This window comes from Cyprinus carpio, chromosome A8 (genome assembly GCF_018340385.1).
Source record: "Cyprinus carpio isolate SPL01 chromosome A8, ASM1834038v1, whole genome shotgun sequence".
Lineage (NCBI taxonomy): Eukaryota > Metazoa > Chordata > Actinopteri > Cypriniformes > Cyprinidae > Cyprinus > Cyprinus carpio.
Genome location: NC_056579.1, coordinates 6,571,928 through 6,590,506, shown reverse-complemented (window position 1 = coordinate 6,590,506; position 18,579 = coordinate 6,571,928). Strand labels below are relative to the sequence as shown.

The following is an 18,579-nucleotide window of genomic DNA, read 5'->3' as shown; positions in this document are numbered from 1 at the left end:
ATTGGAGGGAAAATGGGACTTTTCAATGATGACACTGCAGAGCCTTACAAACTTGAACCATGAAGCAGAGCGGAATAAGCATGTATGAGCCTGAATGAAGGAATCCTTTTTTTAGACTTGCGAGTTTTCCCGTCAGTGGACCTCCTTACTTCAAAGTGTGTTATCTGCACAGGCCCAGCCCGGATTAAGGGCTGACTTGATTAGGTGTGAAATGGCTCTTTGGCCTCTGAGAGCCCGGCCCTTTGAAGTGTCAGTGTGTTTTCTGGACAGTATTGTGTGTTTGGATCAATTTACACTCTCAAAGTGAAAGACAATGGCACAAGAATGGCTGACTTTACTCTGCCTGGAAGTATAGCTCGGATGCCAGGAACTTTTTATTCTGTGGTTTACACTATATGGAGTGTCATGACCCCCTAGAGGTTTAACAGTTATTTGTAGCCATCTTAATTTTGTGCCTTCGTGACATTCTTGGGACATTTTTAGTTAGGGACTGTGAGACTCTGAGATTGTGGGATGTAATGTAGCATATCTAAATCTTAGGGTTATTTTATAGACTTTATAGCTGCAGATTGATTGATTGATTTCGATTACATCTAAGTGACTGTTAAGTGAATTTCAATTTGTAAAATTAAAATTAAACAAATTTTGTCACCTCAGTCGGTAGATCATAATTTGCTATTTTCCCTCCCTATTTTCATGTTTTATGGATTTTTTTTTTTTTGCCAAACATTTCAGTGGCTTAAAAATCACAGAATTATTTCAAGCTGTTGTTTTCCTACCAAAATCCATGTCATTTCCAGCATCTGTTCAAACCAAAGTAGTGAAATTATTTAAAGTTCTCCCTGTATGTTCACTTAGTGGAGAAATTGTGATGAAAGAAAATAAAGTTGTATGATTTCCTTCTTTTTAAAAAGTGAATTAAATTTTTCAATTGTTATTTAATTTGTTTGAACAGATTTTTTTTTTCAGCTCAGCCGGTAGATAATAATGCCAGCAACACTGAGATTATGGGTTCAAGTACATGACAAAAAGTATACCTTGGATGCAAAGCTACTTTGGGAAAAAAGCATCTGCCAAATACATAATGCAACTTCTAAATGGCAATTTATTAAAAGAAAGTCTTAAACTGTACTCAAACCTAAGTAGTGAAATGATTTAAAACTCACCCTGTATGTTCACTTAGTGATGAAATTGTGATGCAAGAAAACTAAGTAGTATGATTTCCAACCTTTAAAATTTTGAATTAAATATTTTATCCATTTTATTAACTTGATATGATATGGACACTAAAATGTACTGCAGAATAGGAATGACCCTAATGTGTTTAGACAGTAAAAAGTGATTTTTCTAAGTTAACCAAAAAAAAGAAGAAGAAAAATGCTCTCTCTTCTCTCTCTCTCGCTCTCTCTCTCTCTCTCTCTCTCTCGAAGGACATTTTCCATTGCATGTCTCAAAAGAGCATTCAGAAATCTGACTCAAACAGCCGTGTCATGCTTTGCAGTACATTTATTTCACTGGCTGTGTTTCAGCTTGATCATTTGTGTCTAAAGAGACTGCAGCGTAGGTCAAAACCTGACTTTAGCAGAAGGAATCTGAAAGCTTTTCTTCATTATGTACTGCAGGTGCTTTGCCAGAACATGATGTGTCAAAGTGAACATTCTCAATCATGCAGCAACAGCCCTGGTCTCATGAGCAACAGTGACACAGTTGGCACACAGCACGTGCTGGCAGATTGATAATAACCTTAGCAGCCAATCAGAAGTGAGCATTGGGTGTTTAAATACAGCTTGGCTCTGATCAGGTTAGAGGTGTTTGTTAGTGAGTTTATCAGCCTTGACAGGATTATATTGGCTGTGATTTGTGGAGGTAAGAAGCATGGTCCTTCACAGGTGGTGTAGATAATTTAAGAGCCTCTTCATTCCATGTGCTTAAACTTCCTGACATGAAGGGTAATCCAAATGGATTAACAGTTTGACCTTATGCTGCTTAGCGAGGATCATGGTCACCAGCTACCTGTGACACAGATTGGACACATATCAAGAAGTCTATGCTGTATTTCATTTAAAGAGTAGCCTACTGATAACACCCACATATTATGAAAGTGAAAGTTACGTGGCATACAGCCAAGTATGGTGACCCATACTCGGAATTCATGCTCTGCTTTTAACCCATCCAAATTGCACACACACAGCAGTGAACACACACACACACACCAGTGAACACACACACACACACACACAGAGCAGTGGGCAGCCATTTATGCTGCGGTGCCCGGGGAGCAGTTGGGGGTTCGGTGCCTTGCTCAAGGGCCCCTCAGTCGTGGTATTGAAGATGGAGAGAGCACTGTACATTCACTCCCCCCACCTACAATTCCTGCCGGCCCGAGACTTGAACTTGCAACCCCAACACTCCAACCCCAACACTTTAACCGTTAGGCCACGACTGCCCCCTATTATGGTTATGTTCCTTAAAACCAGACTACTTATTAAGTCTTGATTCACCATCAGTAACCAAGTTAACATAAGTCATGAGTCATAATTAAAGGGATCGTTCACCCAAAAAAATGAAAATTCTGTCATCATTTACTAGGGGTGTAACGGTACACAAACATGATGTTCGGTATATACCTCGGTTTTAACGTCACGGTTCGGTACAGTTAAATAAATTGCTCTTTCTTAAAATGAATTCAGTTATCATTAAAATTTTCTTAGGGATAAAAATCTTCCTCGGCTTATGCTCTAGTAAGCCCTTTTACATTAGGCCTACTATAAGGTTACAGTTAACAACAGAGCCCAAACTTAAATTTAATTATTATTTATTTTTAAATATAACAATAAAAAAATGTATACACATAATATAGTTTTTAAATTAACTTCTAAATTATGAAAGTTCTATTTGTTGTTGAAATATAATCATTTACACAGCGCCTCTCATAAATTGTTTCATAACAGATTTATTTAAACATTAAATAATTAAGACATCACTAACAGGTAAAGTAAAATTTGATGAGTATATGTCTAATATTTGCATTTTGCAGTGGTTAAAACAATGCTGTATTTGTTCAGTACACATGCGTACCAAACCGAAAGACCCGAATAGGGCTGCACGATTAATCGAACGCGATTGTCATGCGCTTCTTGTCAGTAAAGCCAGTTCTGTAATCAGTAGTAAATCTCCATCACGTGCTTTCAGATGGAGCAGCATTTACTACACAGAGCTGTAGTTCACTGACAAGCTATGCAAAATCGCATTCATAATCGCAGATGCTATAATCGCGCGATAATGAAATCGAAGATATCATTTTGCAATTATGAAAGCTGTTTGCGTAGCTTGTCAGTGGACTATGGCTCTGTGTAGTAAATGCTGTTCCATCTGAAAGCACGTGAAAATACCACAATTAATAACGTTTTTACTCCAAACTCACTTCATAACATCAGTCGAGTGTTTGAAATAAATCCTTCTGTGAGATGATGTGGCTTCTTACACAGAATAAGGCATGCAACATATTTCATAGTAGTGATAAAGGCTGTCGGTTAGCATTGCATTATTATTATTTTTTTATTAAAAAAATTATAATAAGACGAACTCAGATAAACCATATATTGTCATAGTCATGTTTTTAGTAGTCACTTTAAATGAATGAAAGCAGTTAAATCTTCTGTTTATTCAGCAACCACTATAGGGTCCATTAAAAATAAAGAAGAAGAACCACTATAGAAATTTACTGATTTCTTCTGCGGGGCGTATTCGTATTTTCAGCGCGAGAGCACTCTCTGGCCTTCAGTTGGAGATTTACTGCTGATCACAGAACGGTGCTTCACTGAAAGATACGCATGACAATCGCAGCTTCTGCCTAATCGCCATTTATCACCTTTGCGATTTAACTTCGATTAATCCTGCAACCCTACAAAAACATGTACCATTACACCCCTGTCATTTACTCAGTCTCAAATTGATATATGGAAAAAAATATTATGGGAGTCAATGGCTACCAGCAACTGTTTGGTTACCCACATTCTTCATTAGAGTATTAGTAGACTGTCTGCTTAGTTTCTGCTAACACTTTATTTTGCTTATTCCCCAACAGACATTCTACTGACTGTCTGTAACTTTTCAAGTACATGTCAACCCTAAAACTAACCACACGGTCTTCTAATACTCTTATTAGAGTTAGTTGATATGTAATTTCAGAGTTACTTATAGTTAGTAGAATGTCTAAAGTAGACTATCAAAATAAGGTGTAACCTGAAGCTGTTCCACACTGCAAAAAAACAATATATAAATATATATATTATATTCAAGTAATATACTATATTATTTGTATAATTTTCTCTGTAATTTGGAGAGCTGGTGTTGGTGAGAAGCAGAGAAGGAAAGGGTCACCACTCAGAGTGTGACCTGCTCTCGTTCTGACGTCAGCTCAAATGACTTTGTGTCAGACAGTTGCAAGCCTTTTATAGAGAAGGTGTCTCAAAGCCGCTGTGCATTCCGGTTGGCTTTCGGTTAGTGAAAACTCATTTTTATGGTAAATTCTAATTATGCAATAGACTTCATGGGCCATTTTAACTCTGCATGACTCCAAGAAGAGGCAGAATCTTCCTGAAAAAGAAAAGGGATTTTTATCATTCATCCTGTTATGCCTATTTTTTATGAATTCTATCACAGTTGCAAAAGTGAACACTTGTACACTTTCACATGATGCAGTAATTATTGAAATAAACATATGGTGGCTCCAACTAAAGTCACTAAAGTCACACTGCAAATAAATAATGATGCTACATTTTTCTCAAGATGAGATTTTACTTATTTATTTATTTATTTATACACACACATCCACAGATCCTTTTTCCATCTCGGTGATTCTGATTTATTTATTTTTTTTCTGATCTGTTGGTGTTATATTTTTCACTTGGATGTTATAAATGCAGTAAATACGGCTGCATAAAACAAAGACAACAAAGCAACAAAATGTGATTATTGTAAAAGGGGATGATTCTTTTCTATATCCACCGTAAGTGTCCAAATACTTTTTGGACTACTCTAAGATTAAACAAATTTAAGGAAAATCAATAAATTGTGAATCAAAATACTTGCACCGATGAGACTGGTTGTATTATCGCTAATACGGCCATAAAAATTGGTTTAATTATTCAGCCGCTCTACCTAGCTCTGTCATGGAATGTACCGTCACCATAAATTTTTAGTTTTGGATCAAAATAGGACACAGTATTGCTGTAGTAGAAAGAGGGCACATCTGTGGTGCTCCAAGTGTGCTCAATAACTGCCTCTGACCCTCCGCCAGTACAACCAGAGGTGGAGATGCCACAAGTTTATACCTCAGTTGATTGACAGCCCTCGGGGAGACCATTGTCAAATCCTCCACCTCTTTGCGCTGTGTGTGGTCAGACTCTGTTTTCTGTCAGAGTGACAGGAGGAGGCCGTGTTTTTTGGCACTGAATCTCTTCTCTTGTTCCAGCCCAGCAGATTGTTACAACGGTCTGTTGTGCAACTGCTGGCTGCAGGAGGGGTCTCAATGGGGAATATGAGCGAACAACATGATTTGATTTCAGTTATTTTTGCAGCAGGGTTGTTTTCTCTGCTCTCAGCAATATGAAACCAAACCTGCCAGTACCTAGTGACTCTCTGGTGAAAAACAGCCCACACTGCTACAGCATTTATAGCCCACAATTGTTCCACTACATGCTCGGAGAGGCTATTTACCTAAAGGAGTGGCATTATTCTTATATTTTGCAACATGTGTGGTAAATAAATGTGAACAAAGTGTATTACTGAAGTTTAGGATATTTTTAACTACAGGTTTTACCTGCTGTTCAAATAAAAGGTCATTGAAAAAGGTCTGATTTTGCTGTCACTCTGTGGATATTAAAGATCCAGTTTTGCATGCAAAGTTTTTTTATGCAAATCCTTTAGACGGCAAAAATAATATCTGCTTATCATTTTTTTTTTTGTTTTTTTTATTTTTTTTATCAAATTTGGTGCCAGGGCATTAGGTCAAAATTATTTTATTTCCATTGATGTCTGCTTTCTGCAGATACTGATTAAACCACTACGTTTTTTACAAGCCAGATCAATTGTGTTCAGAATTCTGTAAAAGATAAATAAATAAATAAATAAATGCTATCCAGAATAATAAAAAGAAATTACTTAAAAAAAATCTATTTAAAAATTATGTATTATTATTATTATTATTAAAAATACAATTTCAGTTTTTATAATTGATAAAATAAGAGTCAGCTATATAATGTGAGGTTTTTATTGGGACAAGTTATCATTGTATGTGTTTTTATTCATTAAAATGTCAAACAATTATGTTAAAATATCTGGTCAACATAATAAAACAATGATAAATGAGCTAGGTTACAAAGGATATCTCCTGAGAAATTACAGAGGTCATTACATGCACTCTAAAACATAAATCAGATATTATAGAACCATTGTTACACCAATAAACTCTCACTTCTTTTCCTCTTTTTTAGAATTAAACCTAGCCACCGGCTGCAAAACAGTGAAATAAATTCGTAATCTAATTCGCTCAAGAGACCCAAAACACTCCATCATTTCTGAATATTCAACACAATTTTCATTTTCCTTTTAATCTTTCACACACTCCCTCTCTTACATTGACTGCAAATGAAATACTTCAGCTAATATGAGGGAGGTTCAGCCTTTGAGAACAATTATTAATTTTTACCAGCTCGCTAGAGGTGTTTCAAAACTCCCCTGGGCCTCGCTGTCTGCCGTAGTGCCGCAAATCAAAGTGTAGATAATTAAGAGATAACAAGACGATTCTTAAGGCTGCTTTCCTTCTTAGCAAGTGACTCAAGTGAACTGTCTTAAGGTGGGAAGATTGTCTGCTCGTTCTCTGTCTGAATGGCAATTGTGAAACTGAAGAACAGTGGAATAAGGTCATCCATCTGCATCAGACAAAGTGCGCGACCGCTCGCGGCCCGATGCAGCGACCTGGAGCTGAGCCTCATCTGCACAAAAGGACTCACGTCTGCTATCGTGTGCTCTGCTGCCATTGGAGATTCATTGTAACAAGAGAAATTGCTTTTGGGACACATCAGCTGGAGTGTGGCTTTGGAATTAGGCTAACTGGAATAGATGCACAGAGGAACACAACAGCAAGAGCAGAACACAGTTGTTCCCTTCCATTTATGACATCACAATGAAAATAATATTGATTTATATCCTTACTAAGCTGTTAATCAATTCATAACATGATCTGTCAGTTAATTAATCACAAGTTATAAGTCTTTATAAGTGTTATAAGTCTGACTCTCTATTAGGCTATGACTGCCCCATGTGTCAGTCAAGTAAATAAGTGAACAATTCTCAAATATTAAATATTATTTTACATTTATATAACTATATTCATAGATTTAATCCAAATATATTAATATTTAATTTTATATATCAGTCTTATTTTAATATCATTGAGCATATTAGAATATAGGTTTTATTAATATTATGAATCAGTTTTTTTTTTATATATATATTTTCCTTTTTCGTTTGAACTTTAGTTAAAGTTTAAATTAGGGCTGTCAAATGATTAATCACGATTAATCACATCCAAAATAAAAGTTTTGTTTACATAATATATGTGTGTATACTGTGTATATTTATTATGTATATATAAATACACACACATGCATGTATATATTTAAGAAGAATATGTTATGTTTATATATTAAATATATTTATATATAATATAAAATATAAAGTATAAATATATAAATGTATATACATGTAAATATTTTCTAAATATATAATTTATGTGTGTGTATTTATATATACATAATAAATATACACAGTACACATACATATATTATGTAAACAAAACTTTTATTTTGAATATTATTAATTTATAAGTTTAGTAAGTTCATAAAATCTGTTTAAGAAATTTTGCCTTGACAACTATTATTTTATAAGTTTAGTAAGTTCATATTTTTTGTTTAAGAAATTTTGCCTTGGCAGCTAGCTAAAATAAATGTTCTGTTTTGTTTTATTATATTTTGCCTTGGCAGCTAGCTAAAATAAATGTTCTGTTTTGTTTTATTATAGCAAATTTTATTATAATATTATAGTTTTCATCATATACATGTATTTAGCATAAATGTGTTTTTCTTTATTTATTTATTGTGTGTTTCCCTTTTACATTCTTACAGCATTATGCAATTATTTACATTTAATAGTTTCTTTACTGTTTAAGTGGCAGGTTCAACTGTGACACCTTACCCTATACAGTGTGACAGCCTGCCCTGATATGTGCCCTGATACACAAAAATGAATGTATAAAATTGATAGCCCTGGTGTAGCCCTAATGTTTTTAGCCAGCTATTCAGCTGTGTGGCCCCAAAGCCACCAGTCACCCCCTGTATCCCCTCTCTGAACCCTAGGAATGCCCCAAAATGTGCCCACCTGAAATATGCATCTGATTTTCTACTATCTAAACGGCGCCCTGCATGAAGTCTGCTCATGCTGCACCGGTGGGAATATTCAAAGCAGCACTTATGAAATATTTATCGGAACATGAAAATTTCCTTGTATTTTAATTACCTGTTTTATACTCGAGGTACAATAAAGATAAAGTGAGCCCACTGCTGAAACGTGACTCAATGTTCATTTACAGAGATTATGGTGAATAATTCAAATCTTTTTGGTTGCTCTGTGGATTGAAAGAGGAAACAATGAAAGGATTTATTCAGAGTCAAGCCACATCCATTAATTTTGAATGCGGCCCAAAGCACCTGCACAGAGTGTTGGCATGTTTTATTGAAAGAGCGGCTGTTTTCCAAGATCACATGCCCGGGAAGTCCCACTCAGAGGTCTTCTCTGAAGAATCTATACGTTGTGTGTCATCACACGTAAAGCTCCTTAGCTAAACATAAACTCCTCTAATGAGGAAAGAGCACCTTCAGTACATTCAGGCCTAAAACTCCTACACAAGTACATCATGAATGCATGCATTTCTAGCGACGCAAACTCAATTTTCACGTCACAGCAATTGATAGTGCAGTACACAAAATACATGTTGCATTCTTAGATGACGTTCAGAGGTCAGGAAAATGATTAAGTATTAATTATAAATATATATATATATATATATATATATACATATATATATATATATATATATATATCATAATATATATATATATATATATATATATATATATATATATATATATATATATATCATATATATATATATATATATATATATATATATATATATATATATATATATATATATATATATATATATATATATATATATACACCTACATACACAGATGATAGATAGATAAATAGATAGATAGATTTCTAACTGAGGTCAGAAGGTGATTTTCCTTTAGCGTTGAGCTCCTTAAGCTGTTCCCGTCTAGTTTAGGTGAGGATGTTCCTCTGGGAGCCGTCCCTGGAGGCATGTGTGTTTTCGTCTTGGCAAGCACTGGTGAGCATGTGAGAAGGGCGCTGTGCTTGGCTCATTACATTGATGGCAAGACTTCTCCTTTGCTGGCATTTTCAACAGCCATTGATCCACTGCTTGCCTGATTAATCTTCTATAAAGGGATCAGGAGTCAATTAGTGTCTGAATTTCACTTTGAATTCCATGTGTGTGTCACCTTTCCCTTGAGGACCCCGACTCGTCTATATGTGTCCTCTGTACTGCACTCCTGAAATATCCATCTCCAGTCAATTTAGATGTTTCCCTTTTATCCTTTCAGAGTAAAGAATACATCTGCATACCAAAGACAAAGGATGTACATGCAGAAAAGAGATGACTGTGTTAGCTATCTAGAGACTGAATCAGGTTTCACTAGGATTCATTATCTTTTTGTTTTAAAGTAGAAGTGAGCAGAGGGTTGACATAAGATATGACAAGATAGTGCTGTCTATTGGTCACAGGTCTAACATAATAATCCAAAAACTAGCTAAATAACAAATTTTTCAGTATAATTAAATACAACATTATAATATACAGTATGAAAATACACATTAATTTTAAGATTTGCTAAAGATGACATTTTTCAGTATAATTAAATTATTAGTGTTTTGCAGAGATTAATTTGAGTGTTACATTATATGGCAAATCTAAGTGTAATCTACAGGTAAAAATAAAAAATAAGCATGCACAATTAGAAGAAATTATCATAGCACTTTATAGTATGTCTATAATATGTCTATCTATAAAATTATTTTTAATAATAATAATGATTTTATATATATATATATATATATATATCTATATATATATATATATATATATATATATATATATATATATAATCATCAAAAATAAGCTTATATCAGCCAATATGATAATTTGTATCATGCATCTCTTAGTTTTATCCAATGGATGAGAGTTTACCTCTGCTGGTAGATGTTATAACGTCACCATTTTGAGGGCAACATTTTTCAGTGTTTGAATGCTCAACAATGATATTTTTTTCTTTTTTTTCTTCAGGTGATTCAGCGCAGAGAGGATGGCTCTGTTAACTTTTTCCGTGACTGGGAAGCTTATCGTGAAGGATTTGGCAAGATAACAGGAGAGCATTGGCTTGGTAAGCCTTCCATGTCCCTATCTGTAATGCAATCTGTCTGAAAAAAGCTTTAGTAATATAAATGTCACTAAAAGAACATGTAAGCAGTTGTAATATGCTATGTCCATTACTGCATATTAAACAGCAAAATGCATTTTCTATCATATATAGTATATAACAAGTACTATATACTATGTGATATACATTATACAAATATTTAGTTTGGTTCATAATATTTTATCAAACAATTTTTGTTGAAGGAGCAAAACTTACTAGAACAGCTGACCATGTTGTGTCTGAAATGCAAAAACTTAATATAACTTCTTGTTTATGGAACTGTTGTATAAAAGCACACCCGCAACCGTGAATCACAGTTTCACACTTTTTGGTTTTGAATGGAAGTAATGTTTTTCAAAGAAGGCTGGAGAGTTATTTTGCTTCTGTCATGACACACACACACAAACACACTCATCATGTTTGTCCTTCTTTTGCATATAACTGTTTTTCCGACAACTGTAAGGAACATGGGCATGTTTGGTTATTGCCACGGTGAGCTGCCAGCACGGACAAAATGCCAAACTGTGTGCCCAAAGCTGAGTGTAGCAGATGGCTGTGGGTGGACAGGGACCAGAGCTTTATAAAGACAAGGAAACTCATCATAACGTCCACTGATCAAGCATTTGGTTCTATCCCATACTGGAATTACAGATTAGTGCTTATTGATTCAGCTCACTGTTTTTTAATGTAGTAGTTGATTCATATTTAAAATGCTGTCACTATTTACTCAACCTTATGTCATGTTAATGTCAAATCAAAAATTAAAATAAAATAAGGCGTTCTGCGGGCAGCTGTGGCCTAATGGTTAGAGTGTTGGACTTGTAACCCGAAGGTTGCAGGTTCGAGTCTCGGTGCTGGCAGGAGTTGGAGGTTGGAGGGAGTGAATGAACAGCGCTCTCTTCCGCCCTCAATACCCATGGCTGAAGTGTGCTTGAGCAAGGCACTGAACCCCCAGTTGCTCCCCGGGCGCTAGATATAGCTGCCCACTGCTCCGGGTGTGTGTTCACTTCTCACCGCTGTGTGTGTTCACTTGGATGGGTTAAATGCAGAGCACCAATTCCGAGTATGGGTTACTATACTTGGCAAATGTCACGACTTTCACTTTCACTCAGGATGTCTTGTGACAAGGTCAGAGAAATGTAAAGTGTAAAGGAAATAAAGACTTTCAGAAAGCATTGTGACAAGCTCAGAGAAATGTAAAGTATAAATATATTTGTATTTCATTCCAAACTAAAAGGTAATAAAATAAAATAAAAATTAGACAATGTCTTGTGTTTAGTGTTTGGTTTCTCATGCAAAGCTATGGTATACCTTTAAACTTGGAATAGAGTTGTATACTCTGCTTTTGAGGTGCTTGACACACCTAGTTGCTTTGAACTGTCATTGTATGGGGGGAAAAAAAGTAAAGATTCTCAAAAAAAAAAAAAAATTTGAGAATCCAGTTTGAAATTATGTGAGGCAATTAAATAATGACAGATTTTGTTTGGATGAACTATTGTTTTAAACCTGATAGATGGAATAAGGAAAACGTTGTAGTTTGTGTATTTTCTGTGACGGCCGGTTGCTCTCCAATATGTTGAATGTGAAGAAGATAAATTGCATTTTCTTCTTTTCACTGCAAGGCTGCTCCTCTTTCGAGGAAAAAAAAAAGATGGAAATATTTTCTGTGATGGCGATGCTTGTGGGTTGCGTCTTGTTTCTTTTTTTTGGCTTTGCCTGATAAACATTTTAGGTCTAGACTTGTAGAGTTGTTGTCTGTAATGTGCTCTCAGGGTCCTGTGTCTCAATCAGCAGTGATGAACTATGACAGGCCTGTCACGGAGTGTCATCTTCGAGAGATTGACAGCTTCACAACGAGTGCAGGACAGCACTTGCTAGCAGCGTCTCTCACGCCCGCTGTGGCTGAGAATGACTTTTCCCATGGCCTGCTCCTTTTTCTTCACAGTGAGTAAGACCAGCCTAGAGCAATTCCACAGGCAGTTCGACACAGGATATTGCTTGTGCCGCTGGTGGTCAGGGGACCGGGTCCCTTTGGGCAAGCCCAGGATGGAACAGTCCTCCCTGGAGTGACGAGGTTCAAGAACTGCCTCGTGGTGAAGATGTGCATCGGTGCCAATGAGTTGAGCTGCTCCAGCCCACGCTCTTAATCAATAAGAGACATGAGGGAGCTGGAGACAATTAACCTCCAGGGCTGGTGAAATGAGTTCCAGAAAACATCAGCAACACAGGCTTCTCAGGAATGAGGTGACAAGGAAATCAGGGAGGGCAGAGGACCTGTAGCGAGACACAATCTAGCCTCTCACCTCCAACAAATAGGATACGGAGCACAGTTCACAATAGCTCAGTTGCTAAACTTACTTGTGCACCATTCTGAATTGAACTGGGAATGCCTTATATGTTATAGTTTATAGCTGCTGGATTTAAATTAAATCTGAAGTGAGGTAGCAAACAGGATGCAGAATTGCTGTTTTTGAATGTGAGGAGTTAGAATTAAAATGAAATGGAATCCATACAACTAATTTTAACTAGAAAAGTTAAACATTGGAATGTTGGCAAATTTAAGTAATAGTGAAAAAATTCTTTGAATAGAGTGCTACAGTGATGACGTGTTTTTGCAATCCAACACGGAAGTTAGCATCGCCCTAGTTCCCTTGACAAAAACCCAGCAGGATTAATAGAGTGCTACAGTGATGACGTGTTTTTGCAATCCAACACGGAAGTTAGCATCGCCCTAGTTCCCTTGACAAAAACCCAGCAGGATTTTTCCATCATCCTTTTGGATTATTGCAGAAAATAAGCTTTATGACCAGCAACCATTTATGATTCCTACACGTTTTGTTCATCATGGTAGTCTTCTCAAATAAAAACAACATCTATTAAAAAACACAGACCTATTTTTAAAACACACAAACAAAAAAAAAACAAAAACAAACCAAAAAATCAAATAAAACAATTTTACAATCCAACCAAATGTGATAAAATACTAACTCATTTCCAGGGTTTGGCCTATGAAATATGTCATCCCTGCAGTACTCTATTAAACTTCTTTACATTCCTCTTCCTGCCATTCCAGTTCAAATTCCAATTCAACTTACTGTGGGATGTGGCCAGTCTAATTGAAATTCATACTCATAAATTTGTAATCATAAACTGATTTTATTAGAGGTTTACGTTGCTAAGTGAACAGTGTGATACTCTAATAAACATAACAAATACAAAAAATTGAATTAGGTAATTGAATAGAGTAATTAAAAAAACTTAACTGAAATTTTTACTGATATTTTTCAATACTGAATAAAATATATTTATCAGTATTTCCTCTGGTTTCTGAACAGAACGAATAACAGACAAATCTAAAGTTTCTCAGAGAAACTCATGAGCTACTTTTGGCGTGCATGCAGGCGAAGATCGTTTTAGTGCCACATTACCAATTAGCTTGAAATGCTTATGCATAAATATAAGTCGAAAATATTAAGGGAGCAATATGAATATTAATGCACTAGAGTGTATTTTTGTGTCATCAAAGGAGAGGTTTGAATTATCATTCCATAATTTCCTTTTGTAGTGTATTAGCATATCCATTCATGATCAAACTCCCAAAGCACTATAAATAAGTCTTTTATCAGTCATTTTCACAAAATTCTGTTGAATTGCTTATAATAAGTCATTCCCATTCCCTGAATATTTACAGATGAGTGTCGATACAAGGCACAAGTGCTCGTCAAAAGCTCATGCGCTTACACTTGTGAGTTCCCATGAACTTCTGTTGTTCTTAATAATTATAATTACTACATCCTTACCACAGAGGAGAGTGAGCACTGCATCATTCATATGCTTTATTTATTACCTGGAGATGACTTGAAAAACACACATAAACCATTATTGTCGCAATTGTGTGTATATTTTCATCAAAGTTTAGATTTTTTATTTTTTTTTAACTTAGCTACACCGATAGCTGGATGTCTTTGTCCATATTAGGTGTTTCCTGCCATGTCATAAGTTATTACTTATGACATGTTTTGGGGTTTCGGTGTGAGAGCTCCCTCTGGCTTTGAGGATGAATGAAACATACACTGCATGAGAGTGTTTAGCATTCCGTAATGTTTGAAAACCTTGAAAACATCTATGTGAACACACTTTCCCGAAAAAAAGTGGGGGACGAATTTACGTTTTATTACAAGTAGGGGGACACGTCCACCACATGACCACCACCTAGAGTTGGGGTTCTCGGACTCGAGTCCGGTCTTGAGTACAATTTTTTAAAGGACTCGGACTCAGGTGCATTTTTACTCGGACTTGAGCCTTTCAGATTCTGAAAATATGTCAGAGTCCAACCGACACCTCTCAGTCAGTGTGCGAATGTTACTCAGTGCATTATCACAAAAGTGATATTCAGTATTTGCATGTGTTTTTAAGTCTTGTCCAATACTTGAATGGGTTTCTGTGCTCACACAAAGTTCTCTTTTCTCTTAAATGCACCTCTCAGTCAGTGTGCGAATGTCAAGTTCTCTTTTCTCTTTCAAAATGCCCGTCTTTTGACACTATTCATGTAAATGCAGTCGGTTTTGTCTTAAGTAAACTTGAACAGTTGGGAGAAATATGGATGTGCTCTTGACTGAATCACTTATTAACTTTAATAAGAATCATCTATATTTAATGTATACAGTGAAGATTATTTTAACATTTATTACTTCATGAAATTTCTGTAGTAGGCTATTTCTGTAGAAGCCATTACTGCTTAAAAACGTAAAAAAATAATAGAATAAAAAATTCAACGGTCCGTCATCAATTATTCCTTACATAATGTAATTTATTGTAATTAATAATGTAACTACAAATGCATTCAAAAATAGAACAGGTGTGAGTTGGCTGTGACTTATGGAAAGTATATGCAGGGCTTTTATACACAGTGTGTGCCATTGTACAGACTAGGTTTATCCCTAACAGCCTCATTTTCATCCAAGAAAAAATTCAAAATGTTTTTTTTTTTTTTTTTTTTTTTACCCAGAAAATAAAATGCAGTTTCTTCTTTACTGGTTTAAACACTGATGAATAGAATAAGCAGACATAAGTAAATACATTTTAATCAAACATTTTTTTTTATTATTATTTAAAATACATTTAGTTTTTTTATTTTATATTCATCAAAGAATTGTAAAAAAAAAAAAAAAAAGAAAGAAAAAAGAAAAGAAAATATATTACAGTTTCCCCAAAAATACTGAAAAGAACCACAACTCTTTACAACATTAATAATAATAATAATAAATGTTTCTTGAGCAGCAAAACAGCATATTAGAGTGATTTCTGAATCATGTGACACTGAAGACTGGAGTAACGATGCTGAAAATTCAGATTTTATATTACATTTTAAAACATTTACAACTCTAAAAATGTTCTCTTAAATTGCATTTAAATCAGTTTTTTTTTACAATTTTTATTTTATTTTGAGCCTTAATGAGCATATGAGATTTCTTAGAAAAACATTTAAAAACTCTTATCAACCCCAAAATCAGTTATGATAACTAAAATGCACACAAATATAATATATTTACCAAATGTAAAAAAAAAAAATATATATATGTTAAATTTCAGTAACAATTTATAGTCTATAAACACTCCAGAAATGTTATAAGTGTGCATGTTAACATGATCACAAATCATATAATAAATCAGACATGAAATTGTGTGGTAAGGTTTCTGTCAGAATCCTATAGGCCTGCTCTTTTGTGAAGTGAACTTGCTTCGTTTGCCCAAAATAATAAACTTAACCCTTTTCCTACATACTCTTAAGGAAGAAAAGGGTGTATTTAATCACATTTACTCCATCCCTGCCGTATCCCCGCATTCATCACATAGCATTCCCGAAAGTCTGTCCAGCTCCACGTCAGCAGAAAAAAGAATCGTCGCCTGTAATCTCATCCATCCTCACAAGCCTCATCTCATCACAAATGTGTCCTGACAGAAGTCAGAAATTGGCACAACTGTTTACACTACAAAAGATTTAGCCTTTTGTTTGCTCTGTCATGTTTTTGGATACAAGATAGGGCAGATGGATGTTTCTGATGAGCTTTTTGGTGACGCGTTGTAATCTCATTGGAGAGACCCTGAGAGACTATGTGAGACTTTCTCAGCATAATTGATATGAAACGTGCCTGATTTGCCAGTGCTGCACAGCATGTGGTGTTAGCGACGTCAGTCGGCACTCAGTAAAGCTGAAATGTGTAAAATCTGCAAAAATAAGAGCTCAATAACAGACTTCTGTCTTTTCAAGGAAGTCAGCCTATAAATCTCTTACTTACACTTGAGTCTTTATATAAATGAAGTATTTTGGCAATGAAACATTTCTTATACATGACAATCTCTAGTAAGCACACATACATATCCAAGATGTCTGTATGCTTACTATAGGGAACTTCATCTGGAAAGCATAGATTTTCAATTATTGTGTACAAACTTTGCATGCATTTTGAATCATAAATGTCCAGAAGACATCCGGCTTTTAGATAAAAATGCATGCATCAGATGGCATCTAGTGATGCATATGTGCTGTCAGTGCTAGTTTAAAATTTTGTTGATCATCCACATGTTTTTATGCCTTGCAAACGCAAACATTTCATTTTCTGTGATGCACTGAATGTTATTGTGATTTTAACTGATTTTAACTTCTTCATCAAGTTAAAGTTATCTAGCTGGCTTGTATAGAGGTTTTTGTATGGACTTGTGATGTAAGCATCAGTTAGAACAGATTGAAAATTACAAACCATTGTGGAACGTTCTAGATCATAGGCAATTGTTTTTTTTTTTTTGCTAAAGAGTATAATTTTCATCTATTCTTGATCATTAAAAATCTAGGTTGCATATGTAAAGAAACTGTTAACTTAAAAAAAAGTTTGTGTCTCATTAAAATATGTTGATGAATACGTATGATTTATTATCAGTCAAAAATTTTGAATAATTATGTTTTTGAAAGAAATTATCTCTTATGCTCACCATCTTTTAATTATTGTCATAATGAAAATTTTTTGATCAAAGGTAGCTCAGTAAAGACATTTAGAATGTTACAAAAGATTTATATTTCAAATCTTTTATTTTATAATATATCATTCAACTTTCTATTCATCAAATAATCCTGAAAAAAATGTATCATGCTATCCACAAAATATTAAGCAGCAACAAATGTTTTCAACTTTGATAATGATACCAATTAATTTTTAGTTTATTGTCATTAAATATTAATAATAGAGCACAATAAAAAATTACAGTAACTGAATAGTAATAGTATTAGTAAGGGCAGCCGAAAATTAGCTTTGCCATCTCAGAAATATATTACATTTTAAAATATATTACAATAGATAGGTTATTTTAAACTGACTCAAATGGACCATTAGAAAAATTGGCTTCTTTAACTACTACTTCTTTAACACACAGCCAGTGAAAAATACTTTTGTACTTGTTGAATCACTAGCTGTGAAAGCATAAAAAAAACATTCCTCAGTCAACTTCATTGTCTTGTGCATTTGCAATTTATTCACAGATATGCACTCTTGCTTCAGCTAGTGATAAATGAAGATGTTATCTCAAGAGCTTTTTGACCCATTACAGTCTCTTTTTTTGTGGCCGAGCACATAAACAGCATGAACGCGTCTTGTATGTGAAGAAAGCGAGGGTGGATGGATGCTGTTGATGTGAAGTGACTATGTTACCAGCAGAACATCTCAGAAAAGCATACCGATGGCTTTTAGTTCTTACAGCTTGACATACGAGTGTAACTTCCATTTTCTACACATGCATAAACTGGCTGTGCTTCAGGCCCTCATGCTGGCCATGAGAGAGGAAGTCTTAAAGTGCTTCTACCAGGTTTTTTCTCGTCTCTCTCAGTGTATTGCTGACTGTTGAAATATCGTAATCCTTAAATCTCAGCTTTCTCGCTTCCTGCTTTATTTTCTTATTCGGA

At 34.9% G+C, this 18,579-nt stretch overlaps 1 protein-coding gene across 1 annotated transcript in view; it reads left to right on the top strand.

The window, feature by feature from the left end:
* LOC109050912 (fibrinogen C domain-containing protein 1-like) overlaps positions 1 to 18,579 on the top strand; it is a 94,241-nt gene that overhangs the window by 53,836 nt on the left and 21,826 nt on the right. The window contains exon 6 of the mRNA XM_042761811.1: positions 10,493 to 10,589. Coding sequence (XP_042617745.1) covers positions 10,493 to 10,589 — 97 coding nt within the window. The remainder of the gene's footprint in view (positions 1 to 10,492; positions 10,590 to 18,579) is intronic.